The sequence below is a fragment of the Emys orbicularis genome, chromosome 2 (genome assembly GCF_028017835.1).
Source record: "Emys orbicularis isolate rEmyOrb1 chromosome 2, rEmyOrb1.hap1, whole genome shotgun sequence".
Taxonomy (NCBI): Eukaryota; Metazoa; Chordata; order Testudines; family Emydidae; genus Emys; species Emys orbicularis.
Window position 1 is genome coordinate 16,746,114 of NC_088684.1, and position 19,594 is coordinate 16,765,707.

At 47.5% G+C, this 19,594-nt stretch overlaps 1 protein-coding gene across 1 annotated transcript in view; it reads left to right on the plus strand.

Annotated features, from left to right (window-relative positions):
- The first annotated feature begins 11,822 nt into the window (after positions 1-11,822).
- The window catches only part of DNAAF11 (dynein axonemal assembly factor 11), a 50,710-nt gene continuing 42,938 nt past the window's right edge, over positions 11,823-19,594 (plus strand). The window contains exons 1-2 of the mRNA XM_065399839.1: positions 11,823-11,892; positions 14,604-14,771. Coding sequence (XP_065255911.1) covers positions 11,823-11,892; positions 14,604-14,771 — 238 coding nt within the window. The remainder of the gene's footprint in view (positions 11,893-14,603; positions 14,772-19,594) is intronic.

Sequence of the window (19,594 nt, forward strand, 5' to 3'; positions counted from 1 at the left end):
CTTTATGGCCATCCTCAAACAGGATACACTTGTGTTTGTGAGAATGAATCCTTGGAGATGTGGGGAAATGAAGGAAAGCATAGTGACAATTATTTAAAATGAACACGCCAACCTTTCAAGGGGTAAATATCATTCTGGTTGTATTTTAAATGTAAGACTCAGCACCAAAAACTCAAGCAGGGGAAACAGCCATGTTATCTATTTTGGATATTAAAATACTGTTGCTGAGTATGTTAAATATTTCTCTGATAAAAATAGACCAGGTGAGAAACTAACAGTCCAGTATTTATAGTTTAAATAAAGACACCAGGATGTACTTCAAGCAGAGAATCCTGAAGTAAAGGAAAATTGCTTCACATAATAATAATAATAATTAATAATAAATACAATTATAGTAAATAATAAAAAATTGAGAGGCACCACACAACTCCATATTTTTCTTGTAGTACAGATGATAAACTTGAATAATTCTGTGAATATTACATAATTCAGCTTCTTTATTCATTTTAACTCTAGAGTGACAGATGACGGTGTGGTATTTATATATATATATATATATATTGTTACTTATGATATGCTAGTTATAATGGGTCCTCTTTTTAAATGTACTTTTTATCTCAATGAGGAGAAAATTCTCTATTTTTAAAATAATTCCTAGGAATTCATCATGAAAATAGAATCAAACTTTTTATTGCCTTGCTGGAATGAAACACTGGGTCACAGTTAATCAAGGCTGATGAAAGAGTAAAGCCAACATTTTGTAACATGGGTGCCTAAATCCATATTTAGGCTCCTAAGTAAAAGTAGATTGACTTTTGAAGTGCTGAGCATCTGCAGCTTCTATTAATAGGAGAATCAGGCTCAGGATATTTTAAACAGTATTTCTAGTGAAGTACAAACACTTGTTGACTGCTGGTTAGTGTGACATTTGTGTACTATGAGATGGCTACTGTAATCTAAAGTCTCTACCTTCAGTAATTGAGCTCTTGTTCAATTTTAATGTATTAAATTAATTAAAATACAAATCCAATGAGGAATTTTCAAGATGGACATGTAACAATAAACTTATCACCTTTTGCTATTATAATCCATGTTCACCATGCCCTGATCTTTTGTTTGGTCATTCCTTGCTGTGTAAAATCAAATTTCAGGCCCAATCCTGCAAACACTTGACACCAGACATATTGCTTATTCTAGTGAGGAAGCTGGGTTCTCAACGGTAGCAAGCATTATACCCAGCAGTGTTTGTAGGAGCCCTTAGATTGTAAGCTCTTTGGAGCAGGGACACATCCGTTATTATCCATCTGTGGAGCACCCTATACACCTTTGGAACTATACTAACAATAAGTAGCCCTCAGAACTGAAGGGTGTGGTAAAAAAGAGTACCAGTACATAAAATAGGTACAGACTTTGGGCCCAGTTCTATGGGATCTGGCCCTTCACTTGTCCTATACCTTTATTTTATAATATGCTTATATATTAGAATGTAAATCGAGAACAATTATTACTTGTGGGCAGGTATTAATAAAGAATCTTGCTAAGAATTGCACACATTTGTCACCTCCGTGTGCTTGTTATATCTTGTTGTTTAGATTGTAAGCTTTCTGGGGCAGGGAATGTTATTCATTCTGTGTTTGGATAGCAGCTAGCACAAGAGAACCTAATTTGGTTGAGGCCTTTAGGAGCTACCACAATAGAAATGTTTAATAGTAATTAAAAGTCTTATAGAGATTTGATGAAAAGAGAGAGGTGCATATCATAAATTGGCATAAACCAGCAGATGGCCACCACCTAAGGTTCTGACCCATAGTGTTTGAACAACTGAGAATTGCAAAGCCACATCAAATGCTATAGGACTCCATCTTGCAGTTCTTACTCAGATGAACTGTCTCATAATGGAACCCAGTATACAGTATATTCAAAATATTTCTAATGAAGAGTAACATTAATGGTATAAAGCTTATTTTGTCATGCTGCAGTAGACACTTTATGTTGCATTGTATCATTTGTTTTAAAAAATAAACTTTTAATATATTAAAATGATATTGTGAATTTATTCAGTTAATATACGGCTGTCATGAGCAACCGTGACCATATCGCTGTATAACCCCCTCTGCTTTCTTCTGTTTGTCATGCTGCTCATTGTGTCATGTCTGACATCTAGATTTTAGGAGCAAGGATTATGTTGTTCTAAGTCTTGTGTGCAGGTTCTAGCACATTTTAGGGTGTAACAAAATAATAAGCAACAAAAGGGATTTATGTAAATATTGAAAACTGCCTGTGTATGAAAAGACAAATATCTGCACAAACATTGCATGAATATATACAATATTCGTTTTACAAATTACATTAAGCTATATTATTATATTACACTAATGTCTAAGAGCCTCGACCAAAATCAGGGCCCTATTGTGCTAGGCACTCTACATATACATAGGTACAGAAAGTCCCTATGCTGAAGGATTTACTATCTAAATAAGGTTCTAGCCACTGGCAGCATTTTCCCCACTGTGCTGTCTAGGCTTGCTCTGAGCAGGGTTAGATGACACAGTGGTAAAAATGCCAGAGTCCTGTCTACACAAGCACTCCCACCAGGAGAGTTGCACCAGTGGGGTAACAGTAGGAAACTTTGAGGGGGGAAAAGTTTAGTGTAAAGACAGCCTTAACGAAAAGGAGGGAGAACTTCTGTAATTTCACTTACCTAGAAGATGCACCTCTCTCTCAGAAGTTTTCGACCCTGATTCCCTCTGTATTGATCCTGGTGACTGAATTATCCTGTGGTCTGAAATAGTGTCAGGGCATCTGTCCCACCATCTCTGCTACTGTCTCTCACTCTCACAGCATGCCCTCTGGAACTCCATTAGCAAGCCGCCTTTTATATCCCCTGCATGCCAAGCAAAATTCTGTCTCTAGTTACGTTTCCCATTTCATAGGCTGATATGCACCTGGTACCTGGGTGAGCCCTAGAGTCCACCAAGGTCATGAGAAACATAGACAGCTGAACTCAGAGCGCCTCCTGCAGGAGAAGAATGCCTTGCTGGCTCTAAGACTATCCACAGGAAATAATTGTACTGAGAATTTGTGTGAGGTTTACTATTGTCCATGGGTGGAATCCTGGCCCAACTGAAGTCAAAGGGATTTTTGCCATTGTCTTCAACGGGACCAAAGTTTCACTTCATGGTTGATTTAATTCCTGCACTTCTGTTCATTCACACCAATTAGCCACTCACCACCTAAGAAGCAAAATATGACATCTCATTTTTGCCTAATCTGGAACATCAACATGGGCATTGAGCAAGCCTTATGCTTTTAGGCATAAATCTCCTTCAGGGAAATCAGGAAGGAAATGTGTCCTTTCCTGCATTGTAAATTAGCCAGATTTGTTGTGGATTTTCTTTTTCTTTCTTCTGAAGCATCAGGTAGAATGCCTGCAGAAGGTTGGATACTGGCCCGGATGAACCAGTGATCTGGTCTGGTGAGATAATTTAGAAGATTCTATATAAAATTTACATTCTCCACAACGTAGTCAAAAACATTTTAAACATGCTGTGCTTAATCTTCTCTTTCTGATTGGTGTGGAATAGCCATCAAAGAGAAGAGAGAGAACCCTATTGCTTGGGAGACTAAAACAAGACTGGACAAAATCCTATTAATTAGTATTATTTATTTTATTATGTGAGCACCAAAAGGCCCTGTTGTGCTAGGTCCCATGCAAACAGACACACATTGAGTCCCTGCCCCAAAGAGCTTACAATCAAACTTGAAACAAAATGCAACAAGTGGGTATGACAAACAGTAGGAGACAAAGAAAGAAAGTATAGGAAACAATCTTGTGCAGGCAGGGCATGGTCTAGGCTCTTGCCATCTCTATGGTTCCACCACCAGATGGTGCCATATAACTATATATTTCTTTGTCCTTTATGTGGCTTTATTAGTTGTGGGCCAGATAGACAAGGAGAACCAAGGAAGTTAAACTATTGACTGCCATCCTCCTTATATCTCATTAGCTGTGCAAAAACATAGAACATTTAAATCAGTGACCCCTTTTTTCTTATCCACCTGTGTGGTTATATAAATAAAATGTAAAATTAGAAAGCTGCATAGCTGCCAATTTTTGTGCGGCTCCATGTTTGGCATGATATACAAATGATTTAATGAGTGAATTTGCATATCTGCAAATAAGTTGCCTATAATTTTACTGCAGTTTACAAAAGCTGTGTGGATTTGTTGCTAGTGGAAGGTGTTGACCTGGCCACCCGGAAATCCTCAGTTTACAAGGCAGCAATAGGGCAGGTTTCCCACATACACTGCTCTGCCAGCATGTCTCAAGAAACAGGGGCAGTTCAGTCTCCACAGTTGATAAAGATCTTGGCTTCTGTGGTGAATTTGCCAATAATACAAAGGTTGGTGATTATTTTGCAATGTCGAGAGTCAGATACTATGGTGATGAGTGCAGGATAAGTACAGAATAGGAGCTGAAACTGAGACCCATAAACATATCTCATTTAGGGGCCACCAAACATTATTAAATCAAGTTCTGACATTTTTGGAAATTACACAGGCAGTGTTTTCTACTCTCTGTACACACAAGCAAAATCTCCACCCACTGTTCTCAGTCTTCTATAAACACACTCTACAATCAATTGCCCCACCATGTTCTTAAAAAGGACAGCTTTCATGAATCAAAACACAAACAATAAAGATACGACAATAAAATAAATATTAATGCAACATCCAAATTCACTACTGAATTTAAAATCATTTCAACAATTACAATTATTCCCGGGGCCTCAAAAAACCTGAGGTGTCCTATATTTATATATAGTTTTTTGTACTTTTAAAATATATCTAAATAAAAAAACGTTAAAATTGCAAAATAAAGAACTCAGAAGACAGTAAATGCCAGAATTATGGTTACCCAGGCAACCTTAATACTACACCCTTGTACAGATAAAAAAGGATGCAATCTTCAATTACATGAACACATACTATTTTTCCCCATACGAGTGGTTAGTAAGGTGTGAACCCAGAACATTCAAATCTACTTCACAGACCTTTACCAGGGTGGTTGCAGAATTAGGATGTTATTTTGTGTATGGACCAATTTCTGAAAGAGGACATATGACCCAATTTGTCAGTGGGTCACAGAGCAAAGTTGCATATCAGAATTCTTGGCTCTAAGAGTAGTGTGTGGTCTAGTAGGTAGAATAGTGGTTGTCATGATTTCAGGGTAACTACACCTGTATTACCCCCTCCGTGGTCCATTCCAGGAGTGTCCAACCATGTCTCTGCTCTCCGCTGTCACTGGTCTCTGGACAGGGACCCTTGCCCCACCTGCTTCTGAGTTGAGGTTTTAAGGCTACACAGCATCCTTGCCTAACACTGTGATATCCCTAGCAAGCCACTCTTGGATTACATTGTGGGTTACATAGATCCATAGAGTTAGGCACTTCTTAAAGGTAATGTGGCTAAGTGGATAACTTTTGGCATTGTCATTTGAGGCCATGGTCCTAGTCCCAGTACTTCTTGAAGTGACCTTATGCAATCTTTTACTTCCTGTCTTTCCAAAATGGTGAAATGAAAGTGGTTTGCCTTCTGGGTAGCAGGGTGAGGCCCTGCTTGATTGTAAGTGTTGTCATCTGCATAGAAAAATAAACACCAATGAGAAGAAACTTGAATTTACAGTCTCCTGGGCCCTATCTCACAGCCCCTTCCTTTAAACCAAAAGGTATTGGGTGGGATGGGTTTGTCTCCAATGAATGAGATTTTTCCTGAGATGTGACAGAATTAATGTGGTCGTTTAAAGCTTGACTGTCACTCAAGATGCATGATAGCAAAACTGGGTGAGACAATATCCTTTATTAGACCAACTTCAGTTGGTGGAAGAGACAGAAAGAAGCTTTGAAACTACACAGAGCTCTTCTTCAGGTCTGGGAAAGGTACTCACAGTGTCACAGGGAAATACAAGGTGGAACAGTGTTAAGCATAGGTAGTAATATATTTGCAAGGGACCATTCAAAATAAAGTGGGCTATTAACATTACTGCAGTCATAGGTCAAAAGAGGGCTAGTGGGTTACAGATTGTGATAAAGAGACATAAAACCAGGATCCCTATGGAGTCCATGATTTTTAGCATCTCGGAAAGTTATGAATTGGAGCTCCCAGGCTCACGTTTTGAAGGTGGTGTGTACGTGTCCCTTGGGGACGAGGACTCAGAGGTCGGATATGGAGTGAGCCTGTGGTGATGTATGACAGTCCTGGCTGAGGTGCGCTGTGGTGCAGACCCTGGATTTTCAAATAATTTCCCTTAATGATTTTAGAAAGAAAATAAAAGCATAAAAAACCCCCCAATTGCCTAAGCCTGGAGACTCTCCAGGGAGCACAGGGGCCCGAGTCAAGGCTGGGGGGATTGGGCAGGGGCGCGGAGAGTTGGAGCTTGGGTCCCGGAGGGGGGTATTGCAGGCCGGTGCTGTTCTACCCTTACCGTCCAGAGGAGATAAGAACCCCCCCCCCCAATCCGCATCCCGAACAGGGCCCCCCGGGCGCGGGGCGTGGAGAGGTTCAAATCCCCTCAGATCACCCCGCAGCCAACGCGCGAGGGGAGGGAGACGGCCCCGCTCTGAGGCCCGCCCAGCCCCGTTGCCATGGCTGCGCCGGGTGGCGTCCGGTAATGGCGGCGGGAGCGGTGCGGGGGCCGTGAAGCGGCCTTGCGAGTCGGGCCATGGTGCGGAGTGAGTGTCCCCCTGCGCCGCGCCGCGCCGCTGACTGGGAGCGGGGCCGGAACCTGCCCAGCCGCCCGCATCCCCTGTCTCTACCCGCCCCCCCGATCCCCACCCCAGCCACTGCCCATCGGCTCCCTCATCTCCCCTCCCCTCCCCCCCCATCCCCAGCCACTGCCCATCGGCTCCCCCATCTCCCCTCCCCTCCCCTTCCCCCACAGCCACCACCCATCGGCTCCCCCATCTCCCCTCCCCTCCCCTTCCCCCCCATCCCCAGCCACTGCCCATCGGCTCCCCCATCTCCCTTCCCCTCCCCTGCCCCACCATCCCCAGCCACCACCCATCGGCTCCCTCATCTCCCCTCCCCTCCCCTTCCCCCACAGCCACCACCCATCGGCTCCCCCATCTCCCCTCCCCTCCCCTTCACCCTCCATCCCCAGCCACTCCCCATCGGCTCCCTCATCTCCCCTCCCCTCCCCTTCCCCCCCATCCCCAGCCACTGCCCATCGGCTCCCCCATCTCCCCTCCCCTCCCCTTCCCCCCCATCCCCAGCCACTGCCCATCGGCTCCCCCATCTCCCCTCGCCTTCCCCCCCATCCCCAACCACTGCCCATCGGCTCCCCCATCTCCCCTCCCCTCCCCCACCATCCCCAGCCACTCCCCATCGGATCCCCCATCTCCCCTCCCCTTCACCCCCCATCCCCAGCCACTGCCCATCAGCTCCCCCATCTCCCCTCCCCTTCCCTTCACCCCCCATCCCCAGCCACTGCCCATCAGCTCCCCCATCTCCCCTCCCCTTCCCCCCCATCCCCAGCCACTGCCCATCGGCTCCCCCATCTCCCCTCCCCTCCCCTTCCCCCCCATCCCCAGCCACTGCCCATCGGCTCCCCCATCTCCCCTCCCCTCCCCTTCCCCCCCATCCCCAGCCACCACCCATCGGCTCCCTCATCTCCCCTCCCCTCCCCTTCCCCCACAGCCACCACCCATCGGCTCCCCCATCTCCCCTCCCCTCCCCTTCACCCTCCATCCCCAGCCACTGCCCATCGGCTCCCCCATCTCCCCTCGCCTTCCCCCCCATCCCCAACCACTGCCCATCGGCTCCCCCATCTCCCCTCCCCTCCCCCACCATCCCCAGCCACTCCCCATCGGATCCCCCATCTCCCTTCCCCTCCCCCACCATCCCCAGCCACTGCCCATCAGCTCCCCCATCTCCCCTCCCCTTCCCTTCACCCTCCATCCCCAGCCACTGCCCATCAGCTCCCCCATCTCCCCTCCCCTTCCCTTCACCCTCCATCCCCAGCCACTGCCCATCAGCTCCCCCATCTCCCCTCCCCTTCCCCCCCATCCCCAGCCATTGCCCATCGGCTCCCCCATCTCCCCTCCCCTCCCCTTCCCCCCCATCCCCAGCCACTGCCCATCGGCTCCCCCATCTCCCCTCCCCTCCCCTTCCCCCCATCCCCAGCCACTCCCCATCGGATCCCCCATCTCCCCTCGCCTTCCCCCCCATCCCCAGCCACTGCCCATCGGCTCCCCCATCTCCCCTCCCCTTCCCCCCCATCCCCAGCCACCACCCATCGGCTCCCTCATCTCCCCTCCCCTCCCCTTCCCCCACAGCCACCACCCATCGGCTCCCCCATCTCCCCTCCCCTCCCCTTCCCCCCCATCCCCAGCCACTGCCCATCGGCTCCCCCATCTCCCCTCCCCTCCCCTTCACCCTCCATCCCCAGCCACTGCCCATCGGCTCCCCCATCTCCCCTCGCCTTCCCCCCCATCCCCAACCACTGCCCATCGGCTCCCCCATCTCCCCTCCCCTCCCCCACCATCCCCAGCCACTCCCCATCGGATCCCCCATCTCCCCTCCCCTTCACCCCCCATCCCCAGCCACTGCCCATCAGCTCCCCCATCTCCCCTCCCCTTCCCTTCCTTTCACCCCCCATCCCCAGCCACTGCCCATCAGCTCCCCCATCTCCCTCCCCTTCCCCCCCATCCCCAGCCACTGCCCATCGGCTCCCCCATCTCCCCTCCCCTCCCCTTCCCCCCCATCCCCAGCCACTGCCCATCGGCTCCCCCATCTCCCCTCCCCTCCCCTTCCCCCCCATCCCCAGCCACTCCCCATCGGATCCCCCATCTCCCCTCGCCTTCCCCCCCATCCCCAGCCACTGCCCATCGGCTCCCCCATCTCCCCTCCCCTTCCCCCCCATCCCCAGCCACTGCCCATCGGCTCCCCCATCTCCCCTCCCCATCCTCATCCCCCCATCCCCAGCCAGCACCCATCGGCTCCCCCATCTCCCCTCCCCTCCCCTTCCCCCCCATCCCCAGCCACTGCCCATCGGCTCCCCCATCTCCCCTCCCCTCCCCTTCCCCCCCATCCCCAGCCACCACCCATCGGCTCCCCTATCTCCCCTCCCCTCCCCTCCCCCCCATCCCCAGCCACTGCCCATCGGCTCCCCCATCTCCCCTCCCCTCCCCTTCCCCCTCATCCCCAGCCACTACCCATCCCCAAGCTTTCCTCCCCTTCATCCCTTGCTTCCCCTCCCTGTCCCTCCCATCCCCAGCCACTACCCATCCCCAGGCTCCCCCATCTCCCCAGACTTCCCTCCCCTCATCTCCCCAACCTCCCTTTTCCTCCTCCAGCCTCTCCTACCCCTTAATCCCCAACCTCCTTCCCCTCCCCCTCATCCCCAGCCACTACCCATGCCCAAGCTTTCCTCCCCTTCATCCCCAGCTTCTCCCCTTCCCCCTCCTCCATCCCCAGCCACTACCCATCCCCAGGCTCCCCCAGCCTACCCATCCCCTCCCCCCTAATCCCCAGTCGCTACCCATCCCCTGGCTTCCCCATCTCCCGTCCCGCCCTCCTCATCCTCAGCCACTATCCATCCCCAGACTCCCCCAGAGCCTGGGGAATCCTACTTGCAAACATAATTGTGCACTGCTCGGTGGAGGGAGTAGTTACCTGTCTAGCTGTTCGTCTTTGTTTACCTTTTTAGCCGTTTTCCCCCCCTATTGTTCAGTAAAAGTGGTCAGTTTCCGAAAATCAAAGTGTCTCCACAAGGACATTTGCTAATGGAAGAACTTCGGGGTAGGGGAGAATGTACATGTTGCAGCCTAAAGATATCACACTGACTTTATAAACCAAAAATAGACACCACTACATCAGAATTTAAAATCATAAATAAAAGTAGGGAAAGTAAACTGTTATCATTAATTCATGGAAACAACCTGAAATACGTTCCAGTCCATGTATTTAATGGCATTCAAAGTGACTGACATTAAAAGTCACTCTGTTATGAGATCATAATTTTTGAGAGGTAAAATGGTGCACTCTGAAAGGTGGTACACTTGATTACTCCTGAGGGAATTCTGCACCAAAAAAAAAAAAGAAAGAAAATTCTGTGCCAAAAATTATGAACACAATATTTTAAAATTCTGCAAATTTTGTTTTTCAATAAATAAATGTGGTTCCAGTATGGCAGTGGGGAGCACAGGCCACTGACTGCATTGAGGTGGGAGATCACCCTGAATCCCCTACCTCCCCCAGTACAGGGACTCGGCAGTGAGGCTGCACCTGACCTGACACAGTGCAAGGGCTGGGCCTGCCCCAGAAACACCCCGGTGCCCTGCCCCTCTGTGCCAGGTGCACCTGGTGTGGCTGGGCAGGCTCAGCCCAGCGGGATTCAAGTGTGGAGGGGCTCAGGGGGGGGCAATCTGGGTGCAGGTGGCTCAGTGGGAGATCTGGATGCACAAGGGCTCGTTGGGGGGTTCCAGGTACAGGGGCAATGGGACTCTGCAGGGGATCAAGGTGATGGTGGTTGTGCTCAGCGGGGGGGTCTGGGTGTGGGGAGATGGGGCTTGGCGGGGGGGTCTGGGTGTGGGGGCTCAGTGGGGGGGTCCGGGTGCTGGGGGTGTGTGGCTTGATAGGGTGGGGGTCCAGGTGCACCCGGTTGGGCTCAGTGGGGTGGGGGTCTGGGTGTGGGGGCTCAGTGGGGGGGTCCGGGTGCTGGGGGTGTGTGGCTTGATAGGGTGGGGGTCCAGGTGCACCCGGTTGGGCTCAGTGGGGTGGGGGTCTGGGTGTGGGGAGCTTGTCGGAGGGGCCCAGGGCTTGTCAGGGTGAGCGTTCGATGGGCCTGCTTAACGGGGGAGTCCTAACTGCTGCCGAGGGGATGCTGCATGCCGGGCTCCTGCTTCTCCCCACGATTCCTCTATTCCCTTTTCTTCTCCATCCCCCTCCCCTCACTCCCACATTCCCTTCCCCCTGCCCTATTCACCCCCTTTCTTCCCCCCACCCCCTTGTCCCCCCTTCCCTCATTTCCCCCATCCCCATTACCCAGCCCCACCACAGGCACTCACTGTTCCACAAAAAATAGGAAGGCTCCCAGTACACAGAAGGGGAGCACAACTGGCACTACGACCCAAGAGGCTGCATTCAGCTGCAGAGTCAGCGGAGCCCTAGACGCAGCCTCCTTCAGCTGGGCAGCTCTGCATTTGCAGAAATGGGGGCGGGGGCAGTGGCACGTAATCCCATGTGCCCCCCCCATGCTTTGCCTCTGTTTGAGGGGCAACCTCCCCCCCCAAACTGCGCACATGGTCACCCTCTCCCCCTCCCATGGCTTCCCTTTGCTTCCCTGCCATTTTCTGCAGGGAACCACAGGAATTCTGCAGAGCGGGGGGCATTTTCTGCAGCCACGCAGTCCGGCAGAATCCCCCCCAGGATATAGACCAATTAGGAACAGGAACACTGGGAGATTCTAGACTTCATGGCTTTCCCTTACTCTATGATTTTCCACTTTCTCTTAATCTATTTTAATTGTATATTGCCACTGCTGTTATGCTGCCAGTCCCCTGCTGGGCTAAACTAGTGCTTTGGAAATCAACATCTCTGTGTGAAGTTGGCAGATGCATGCTGAGAGAAGATATTGCTGTGTGAAGTAGTGTGGCTTCATCTTCTGAACCTGTGGTATTTTCAGTCTTAAAATAATGTTAGAAAAGTTTACTGCTGCCTTAAATCCAGGCTTATCATTGTCTTTTGATTTATCTGCAGCCCAACACCTGCTTTGATTTCTTTCAGCTTCCTCACAGCTCTCCCTGGTGTCTTCTCCTCTATGAATGAAAGCATCTCACTACTGGAACCCCACTCTTAATCACCTTCAGGATAAATTGTCACCTGTTGTCACCAGTTGACATCATCACTCACTAGCTCCAATGGATCTTTGTCTGGTGTCCCCATTTTCAGAATAAAACCCTCACTTCCTAACTACCATCCAGTTTCCTATCTCTCTGACATTATTAAAGTTCGGAGGGAAATGTTTCTGATCACTGCTTTTACTGGTTTCAGTTGACTTTCAACTTTTTCACAATACTGAGACTGCTTTTTTCTGGGATATTAGTGAACTAATTGCCTCTGGACATAGGTCTCTCTCTTTTTGATCTCAGGGTGATTTTTGACATTATCAATCTCTCCAAGCAAGATCAGGAAGCCAGTAGGCGTAATTCTTCATTGCCTTGCACGTTGTATAGTCATGTACATTTGTGCAGTGAGCGTAAAATGCTACCAAGTTAAGAGTAACTATAAAATGTACAAGGCAGTGGAGAATCATGCTCTGTATCTCCAGCATTCACCTCTCTTGGTACCAATCTTTCCTTTTTGCTTTTTATTTCTAGAAGAGGCTTTATATCTTTCCCCTTTCTTATTTTGACCATACCTCTGCCGATATCTTTATCTGTGCCATAATCTTCTGATCTTGGCTATTACAATATTGCCTTTCCTTGTTTTTTCCAAATGCATACCCTTTAATCCTCCGGGTATCCTGTATGCTAGTGGTTCTCAACCTGTGGTCTGCAGACCCCTACTGGTCTGCAGACTATGTCTAAGGCAGGGGTTCTCAAACTTAATTGCATCGTGATCCCCTTCTGACAACAAAAATTACTACATGACCCCAGGAGGGGGGACCAAAGCCTGAGCCTGCCCTGCGGGGGGGGGGCAAAAGCCTGAGCCCCACCACTCTCGGGGGGGAGGGGGCGAAGCCGAAGCCCTCAGGCTTCAGCCCAAGGCAGGGGGCCTATAACCTGAGCCCCGACGCCCATGGCCAAAGTCCTCGGGCTTCAGCTTCGGCCCCGGGCGGTGGACTCAGGCTTCAGCTTCAGTCCCAGGCCCCAGCAAGTCTAAGCCAGCCCTGGTGACCCCATTAAAATGGGGTTGTGACCCACTTTGGGGTCCCGACCCACAGTTTGAGAACTGCTGGTCTAAGGGGACCGTGAAAGGTTGTCATTACCATAGAACAATGGTTTTCAACATGTGGTCTGCAGACAGTATGTCTAAGATTTCCAAAGGGGTCCCCATCTCCATTTGAAATTTTTAGGGGTTCACAAATGAAAAAAGGTTGAGAACCACTGCTGTATGCTACAGCCAGCTTTCCACTCTTACTATAGGAATTGGATCCATATTGCCCTCCTCTTCTGTCATCTTCATTGGTTTTCTAGCCATGTCCAAACCCAATTCAAAATTACCCTACAAGTATTCAAATCTCAATTAGTTTGGTCTATCCTATCTTATGTCTACCTGCTGCCCCACCCAGTCTTCTCCAGTTTTGACCTCTTCTATGTTAGACTCAACATTATTAATTATTTGTTATTTATTTGTATTACAGTAGTTTCTAGGAGTCCCAGTCATGAACCAAAAGCCCATTGTGCTAGGTGCTGTACAAACACAGAATAAAAAGATGGTCCCTGCCCCCAAAGAGTTTATAATCTGTTTAAGACAAAAGACCACAGATGGATACAGACAGTTGGGGGAGTACAAGGAAACAATGAGACACTATTGGTCAGCATGATAGGCAGTGGTCTCAGCACACCAGTAGACTAATCTTTATCAAGTTCTTTTTAGGAATTATGGGAAAAGAGGGATTTGAAGGAGGAGGATGAGTTAGTTTTGCAGGTGTTTATGGGGAGCTCCTCCCAAGTGTAAGAGGTAGCATGGTAGAAAGCACAAAGGTGCTTGTTTGAAAATGTAACAAGTGAGTGATGGAGGCTGACATCTCAATAGTGAATGAGAGATGATTGGTAGGGTGGGCGGAGGCCATGGTGGGTCTTGAAAGTGAAATCAAGTAGCTTATGTTTGATGCAATAGAGCAGTGGTCTCCAAACTTTTTTGATCGTGCACCCCTATCAGTAAATAATTTTTGAGCACACACACCCTGCCGCGCCGGCTCTACCATTTTTGCCAAAGCAAAAAAAAAAAAAAAAACCCCGCTCGGACTCCCGCCCAAACTGCCAAAGCAAAAAAAAAAAAAGGGCCGCGCACCCCCAAGGATCCACTCCACTTTGGAGACCACTGCAATAGAGAGGGGTGAGCCAGTGGAGGCATGTGTAACCCTCAGTTTCTCACCTTGCAGTGTGAAAGTCTGACATACAAATGTTCCTTTAACCTGCTGCTCCTCTCTCCCTCCACTGCACCCCACTCACAGTTGCTGTCCTTGATCAGCGAAGACCGAGAGTTCAGAGCAAGCATACAACACGCCCTTCCTCCTTTGCACTGCTGCACAAATCAGCCCACAGTCTGGCCTATATGAAGACAATGGGATTTGTACCAGTTTAGGGCAGGATCAAATTTTGTCCCCAGGGAAGACCGCCAACTTCATTATTTCTCTTGTGTCAAAAATAATGTCAATTTGATTCACACAGTGAATGCTATCATGGCAGAATGTGCTGAGACATCATGTCTCTTGCTAATTTTGTAGTGGTAGGTATTATAATTGGTGTTTGTGTTGAATGTCTGTTCATTAAGGACAATGAAAAGATTTAATTAACTTCCTTAGTAGATTACAAGTAGATTACCAGAAAATTCCCTCCATAAAGTCAGTTTCCATTACATGGTGATGTGTCTTGCAGTCACTGAAGAACTTCTTAGACAACGTGCAGAGCATAACAACCGTGAACTTTTTTCACTGGAAGAAATCTCCTTGCACCAGCAGGAAATAGAAAAACTAGAATACATTGACAAATTGTGTCGAGATTTAAAAATCCTCTATCTTCAAAATAACCTAATTCCAAAAATTGGTAAGTGTTTTATTCATTGTTGTTTTTTAAACTGAGTTACATGCATGTACCTGAGGTCAAGAAAATGGCCATAAGGTTTTGAGTTTAAGGGAGCGGAAAGAAATGAGCAACAAGGGAATCAGTAAATGTCCCAATCCCGAAAGTTTCTGAGCACCCTCAACTCCTATTGACTTAAGTGGGAGTTAAGGTGCTCAGCATCTCAGAGGATTGGGCCCTAATAGCTGAAAGAGAGAACATACAGTTAAGAATTATCAACAGTATATAAGTCTGAAATGATTTTATTTTAAAAAAATGTTGATAGATAAAAAGGCATGGATCAGTTAACTTATTTTGCTACAGATTTATTTTTTACGTCTTTCTTGCAATGAATAAAGCAAACACTCTGATATACAGTATGAATTACGGTATCAGGGAACTAGCACACTCTATACTGATGCCAAGAAATCCTCCAGCTCAAGTACAATCCTAAAAATAATTGGTTTGACCCCACTTGTTTCTTCCCTAACTCTTATGAGTTAGAGTATGCTGATACGTAAAGGTGTACAAAAAGTTCACATGTGTGAAAAGTTAGCATGTGTGAGTGAAAAATGTTATTTCATGAGTTTTTCTAAGAATTCCTTTATATGTTGATAGCAAAACTCACATTCATGAAGAAAAACAACTCTGCAAGTGAGTGGCAAAATATTGTCCATAAGCATCCCACAGACGGATATGAAACTACACTAGGCCTGGGCTTTGTAGACCTGGACCTACAGAGAATCTGTTGTAACTGAAATAGCTTCAAATGTTTACCGGGCCCTTTACAGCCAAATATAAGACAAAGTTCTTGGCTAGAAAAGCTTAGAATCCAAATAGAAGGTATATCGGTGAAGGATGAGGGATAGGAAGCAACAAAAGGAAGTCATTAATTAGAGGTGATTAGCATGTGTCTTGTAAGTTTGTTTTTTTAAATGAGGAAACAGCTCAAGATTACTTCAAGACAGACAGCTTTGTGCCCTCCTGATCCTGGGCTGCTCTGAGGGCTAGAGAGGCTCCCAGAGTAATTTGGACAGACCTGGGGGCCTAAATTACAGTAGCTTTCCCAGGCTGCCCTGTAGGCTGCAGCACTGCATGAGATCTCTGCTGTGCTGTGTATTGTGGCCCTGCACCTGACACTCCCTTCCCACCCTCATTCCCCCACCCCTTAGCACATCCCCATGGGGTCTTCAGAGGGCCCTTCATGTGATTGGGTCTTTAGAGAGCATCCTTACAGCTATCTTCTGCAGCACTTATGCTAGGATAATGATCCCCCAGTCAGAATCAGGGCTTTTAGGACTCTGTTATATTGCTTTAGTGCATCAAAGGGTGAGAGCAGGGATGGTGAGGATCTCATTCTGGTTGTTGCTGTGTCCAACTCCTACAAGGATTTATCTTGTCCTTCTAATGGGCCTCACATTTCTGGTAGGTTAGTGTGGGGTATCACAGTGCTCTTTCAATTAATTATCTTTCAGAGCATCAGTTGCACAACAGCTCCTTGCAGCTGATCTCATTTTTAATAATTATGCACATTTATTCTTTAATTAGCTTAATGTAGACCACTAGTAGATGGGAGTGCATGTGATTTCCAGATAGAGTTTGCACTACAGTGCAGCTGACTCCCAAGAAAATCACATTGTTGGCGATGGCGGCTATCCCTCGATACGAGGATGATGTCTGCCAGAAGGAAAAAAGTCATTGATGAGACTTAAGATGTCTGAGGAGTCCAATCCGTGCTTTACAGATTTTTCCACATATATGACAGGTGGTTGCTTGGAGAGAGCACAACTGCTGGCCAGGACGCTGTACACCTTCCTTCCTCTGCTGCCATTTCTCAGCTTCTTAAGCAAGGCGATTCTCTTCAAAACGGGCTGAGGCTTGATGTATGATGCAACAGCATTGCAGTCTATTGCCAACCAGCTCTTCTCAATTCATGGGGTCAATGCCTCCCTTAAGATATACTTTCAGGGTGTCCTTGTAGTGTTTCCTCTATCCCCTGCGAGTCCTCTTACCATTACTAAGTTGAGAAAAGAGGAATTGCTTTGGAAGATGAGTATCAGTTGTGGAAGCAGAGAACTGTGAGAACTGTGTTTTTCTCCGACACAGTTATCCGCACACACTGGCCAGCCCAGTGAAGTTGATGTTTCATAATCTTCACCTCAACGCTGGTGATGTTAGCTGCAAAGAAAACACTGGCACTGGTGCGACGATCTTCCCATCTGATAAGGAGAATCTTCCTAAGGCAGTGCTGGTGGTACCACTCCAGATGCTTAAGATGACTTCAGTATGTCATCCATGTCACACACCCATAAAGAAGAGCGGGGATGACTACTGCATTGTAGACCAGGGTCTTAGTTTCCATCCACAGATCCACAACAAAGCAACTTTCCGAAGGATGCGCTGGCACAATGGATCCTATGTTCAATCTCCACATTAAGATTGGCTGTCTGGGAAAGGTGGCTAAGGGAAATGTTCAACATTTTCCAGGAGTTCACTACTGATGACAATTTGAAGGAGAAGGGTGGCAACTTGTGCTGGAGCAGGCTGGTGGAGCACTTTAGTCTTCCCGTTGTTGAGGGAAAGTCCCAGGCTATGATAGGCACCTGAGAAAAGATCTGGGGTGGATTGCAAGTCAGCCTTGGTGTGCGTGAGGATAGCACAGTTGTCGGCATACTGAAGGTTGGTAATAACAGTCCTGGTGACCTTAGTTTTAGAATGAAGATGCTGAAGAGCTGCCCGTCCATACAATACTCAATCCCAATTCCAGAAGAAAGGCGGTCACGAATAAGAATCAAGATCACAGCAAGATAGATGGAAAAAAAGGGTTGGGGCAATAACACAGCCCTGCTTAACACCAGTACGTCTGGTGAATGGGTCTGTCTCCAACCCATTACAGAGGACGGTGGTGGTCATGCCATCATGAAGTAGCCTGAGAATGTGAACAAACTTCAATGGATAACTGAACCCAGACAGCACCTACCATCACACTTCACAATTGATGGAATCAAAGGCCTTACGTCAATAAATGTCATAAACAGCTCGTGTTGTTCTCTACACTTCTGTTGGATCTGTCATGCAACAAAAATCATGTCAGTGGTGCCCCAAGACAGTCTGAAACCACACTGAGATTCCAGAAGGATGTCTTTGGCAAGAGGGAGGAGACGGCTCAAAAGGATGTGAACAAGGATCTTCCCAGCAATGGAGAGGAGGGCAATGCCTTGGTAATTCCCGCACATTGATTTGTCCTCTTTCTTAAAAATGGTCACAATATTGGCATTCTTTAGGTTGGGTAGAATTTCCTCATTAACCCACATTCTAAAAAGAAGTGGATGAAGTTTTTGCATGAGTGCTATTCCACCAGTTTTGAAGACCTCCATGGGGATGCCATCTGGGCCTGGTGCCTTTTTGTTTCTAGTCTGAGTGATAGCATGCCAAACTTCCTCAGAAGATAGGGAGTCGACAAGAGGTTCTTTTACTGGATGCTGATGAATGGACTTGATGGTGGCAGCTGAGACTTCAGATTCATGGTTCAATAGAGTCTCAAAGTGTTCCTTCCAACATTGCCTGAGAGCTACAATTGTCTTTAAGAAGACTAGATCTTTCCTGAGATTGCAGAGTGGTTGTGCCGCTTGAGCTTAGCCCATAGATGGCTTTCTTTGCTAGAAAAAAGCTTCTCATATCATGTTGATTAGCAAAGCTATGGATCTCCATGGATTTTGCTTGCCAACACTAATTCTTGATGTCACGCAGCCTCCTTTGAACTACAGCTTTAAGCGTTACTTACCTAGCACATGAAAGAGGTGAAACGTCCACGTGACTACAGACCAAAATAATCAGAGACACAACCTGTCCAGCACCGCAAAACACATCTAGTTGTTTCTCAAGAAACCAACACTCTTGGCCGGTGAACTTGCCAGCTATCATACTGTTTCAATCCTCCCTTTCCTAAGTGAAAATCCCCAATGTGGTGATGAGTAAATTCTAACACCTGACCTTGCTAACGTTCTGGACTCATCTCAGGCTTGGTCTACACTACAGAGTTAGTTGCCTTACGTTGACCTAACTCTGTAAGTGTCTACAGTACAATGTTACTCCCGCCTGTGTAAGTTGCCCACTACATCGACCTAATAACTTCACCTCCATGAGAGGCATAGCACTTAGGTCGATGTAGTAAGGGTGACACAGTGTCTGTGCAGACACTGCATTACTTATGTTGCCTGTTGGCTGCCAGCTCTGCTGGTGGGGATGGAGAACCAGGGCTGTCAGCCCCGGAGCAGCGAAGGGCTCTCCAGCTGTTAGTACCCCAAAATGCCCCACACAGTTAAGTCAGTGAAAGCGCTCCTGGTAAGAGGGGACCACCAACAGAGGGGACGTAGTGCGAATGTGAACCACAGTAGTAATTACTGCAGTGGCTGTACATCGACCTAACTTAGGTCGATTTAATATTGTAGTGTAAACAAGGCCTAAGTTAGGCTTTAGAACAAGACATGAGAATGGCTGTGGCAGAGTTCATGGATAATTGTTTGTCTATGGACATAACCTTATTGCTTATACTGTTAGATCCAACTTCAACCTTAAGTAGAGTAAGGTGATAATGAGCAGCATGAAAGACATATTAGAATTGGTGGTGCAACTGGCCAATCATTCAGTGCTTCAGGGAACAGTCTTGTTTCTCTGGTCTTCAACACACATATATGGAAGAGTTCATGAGATGCCATGGGCTCCAACACCATTAATATGTTGATGACACCCAATTCACATTTTCTCAACAGATGCAGTTAGTGCCATCACACAAATGTTTCGGTGCC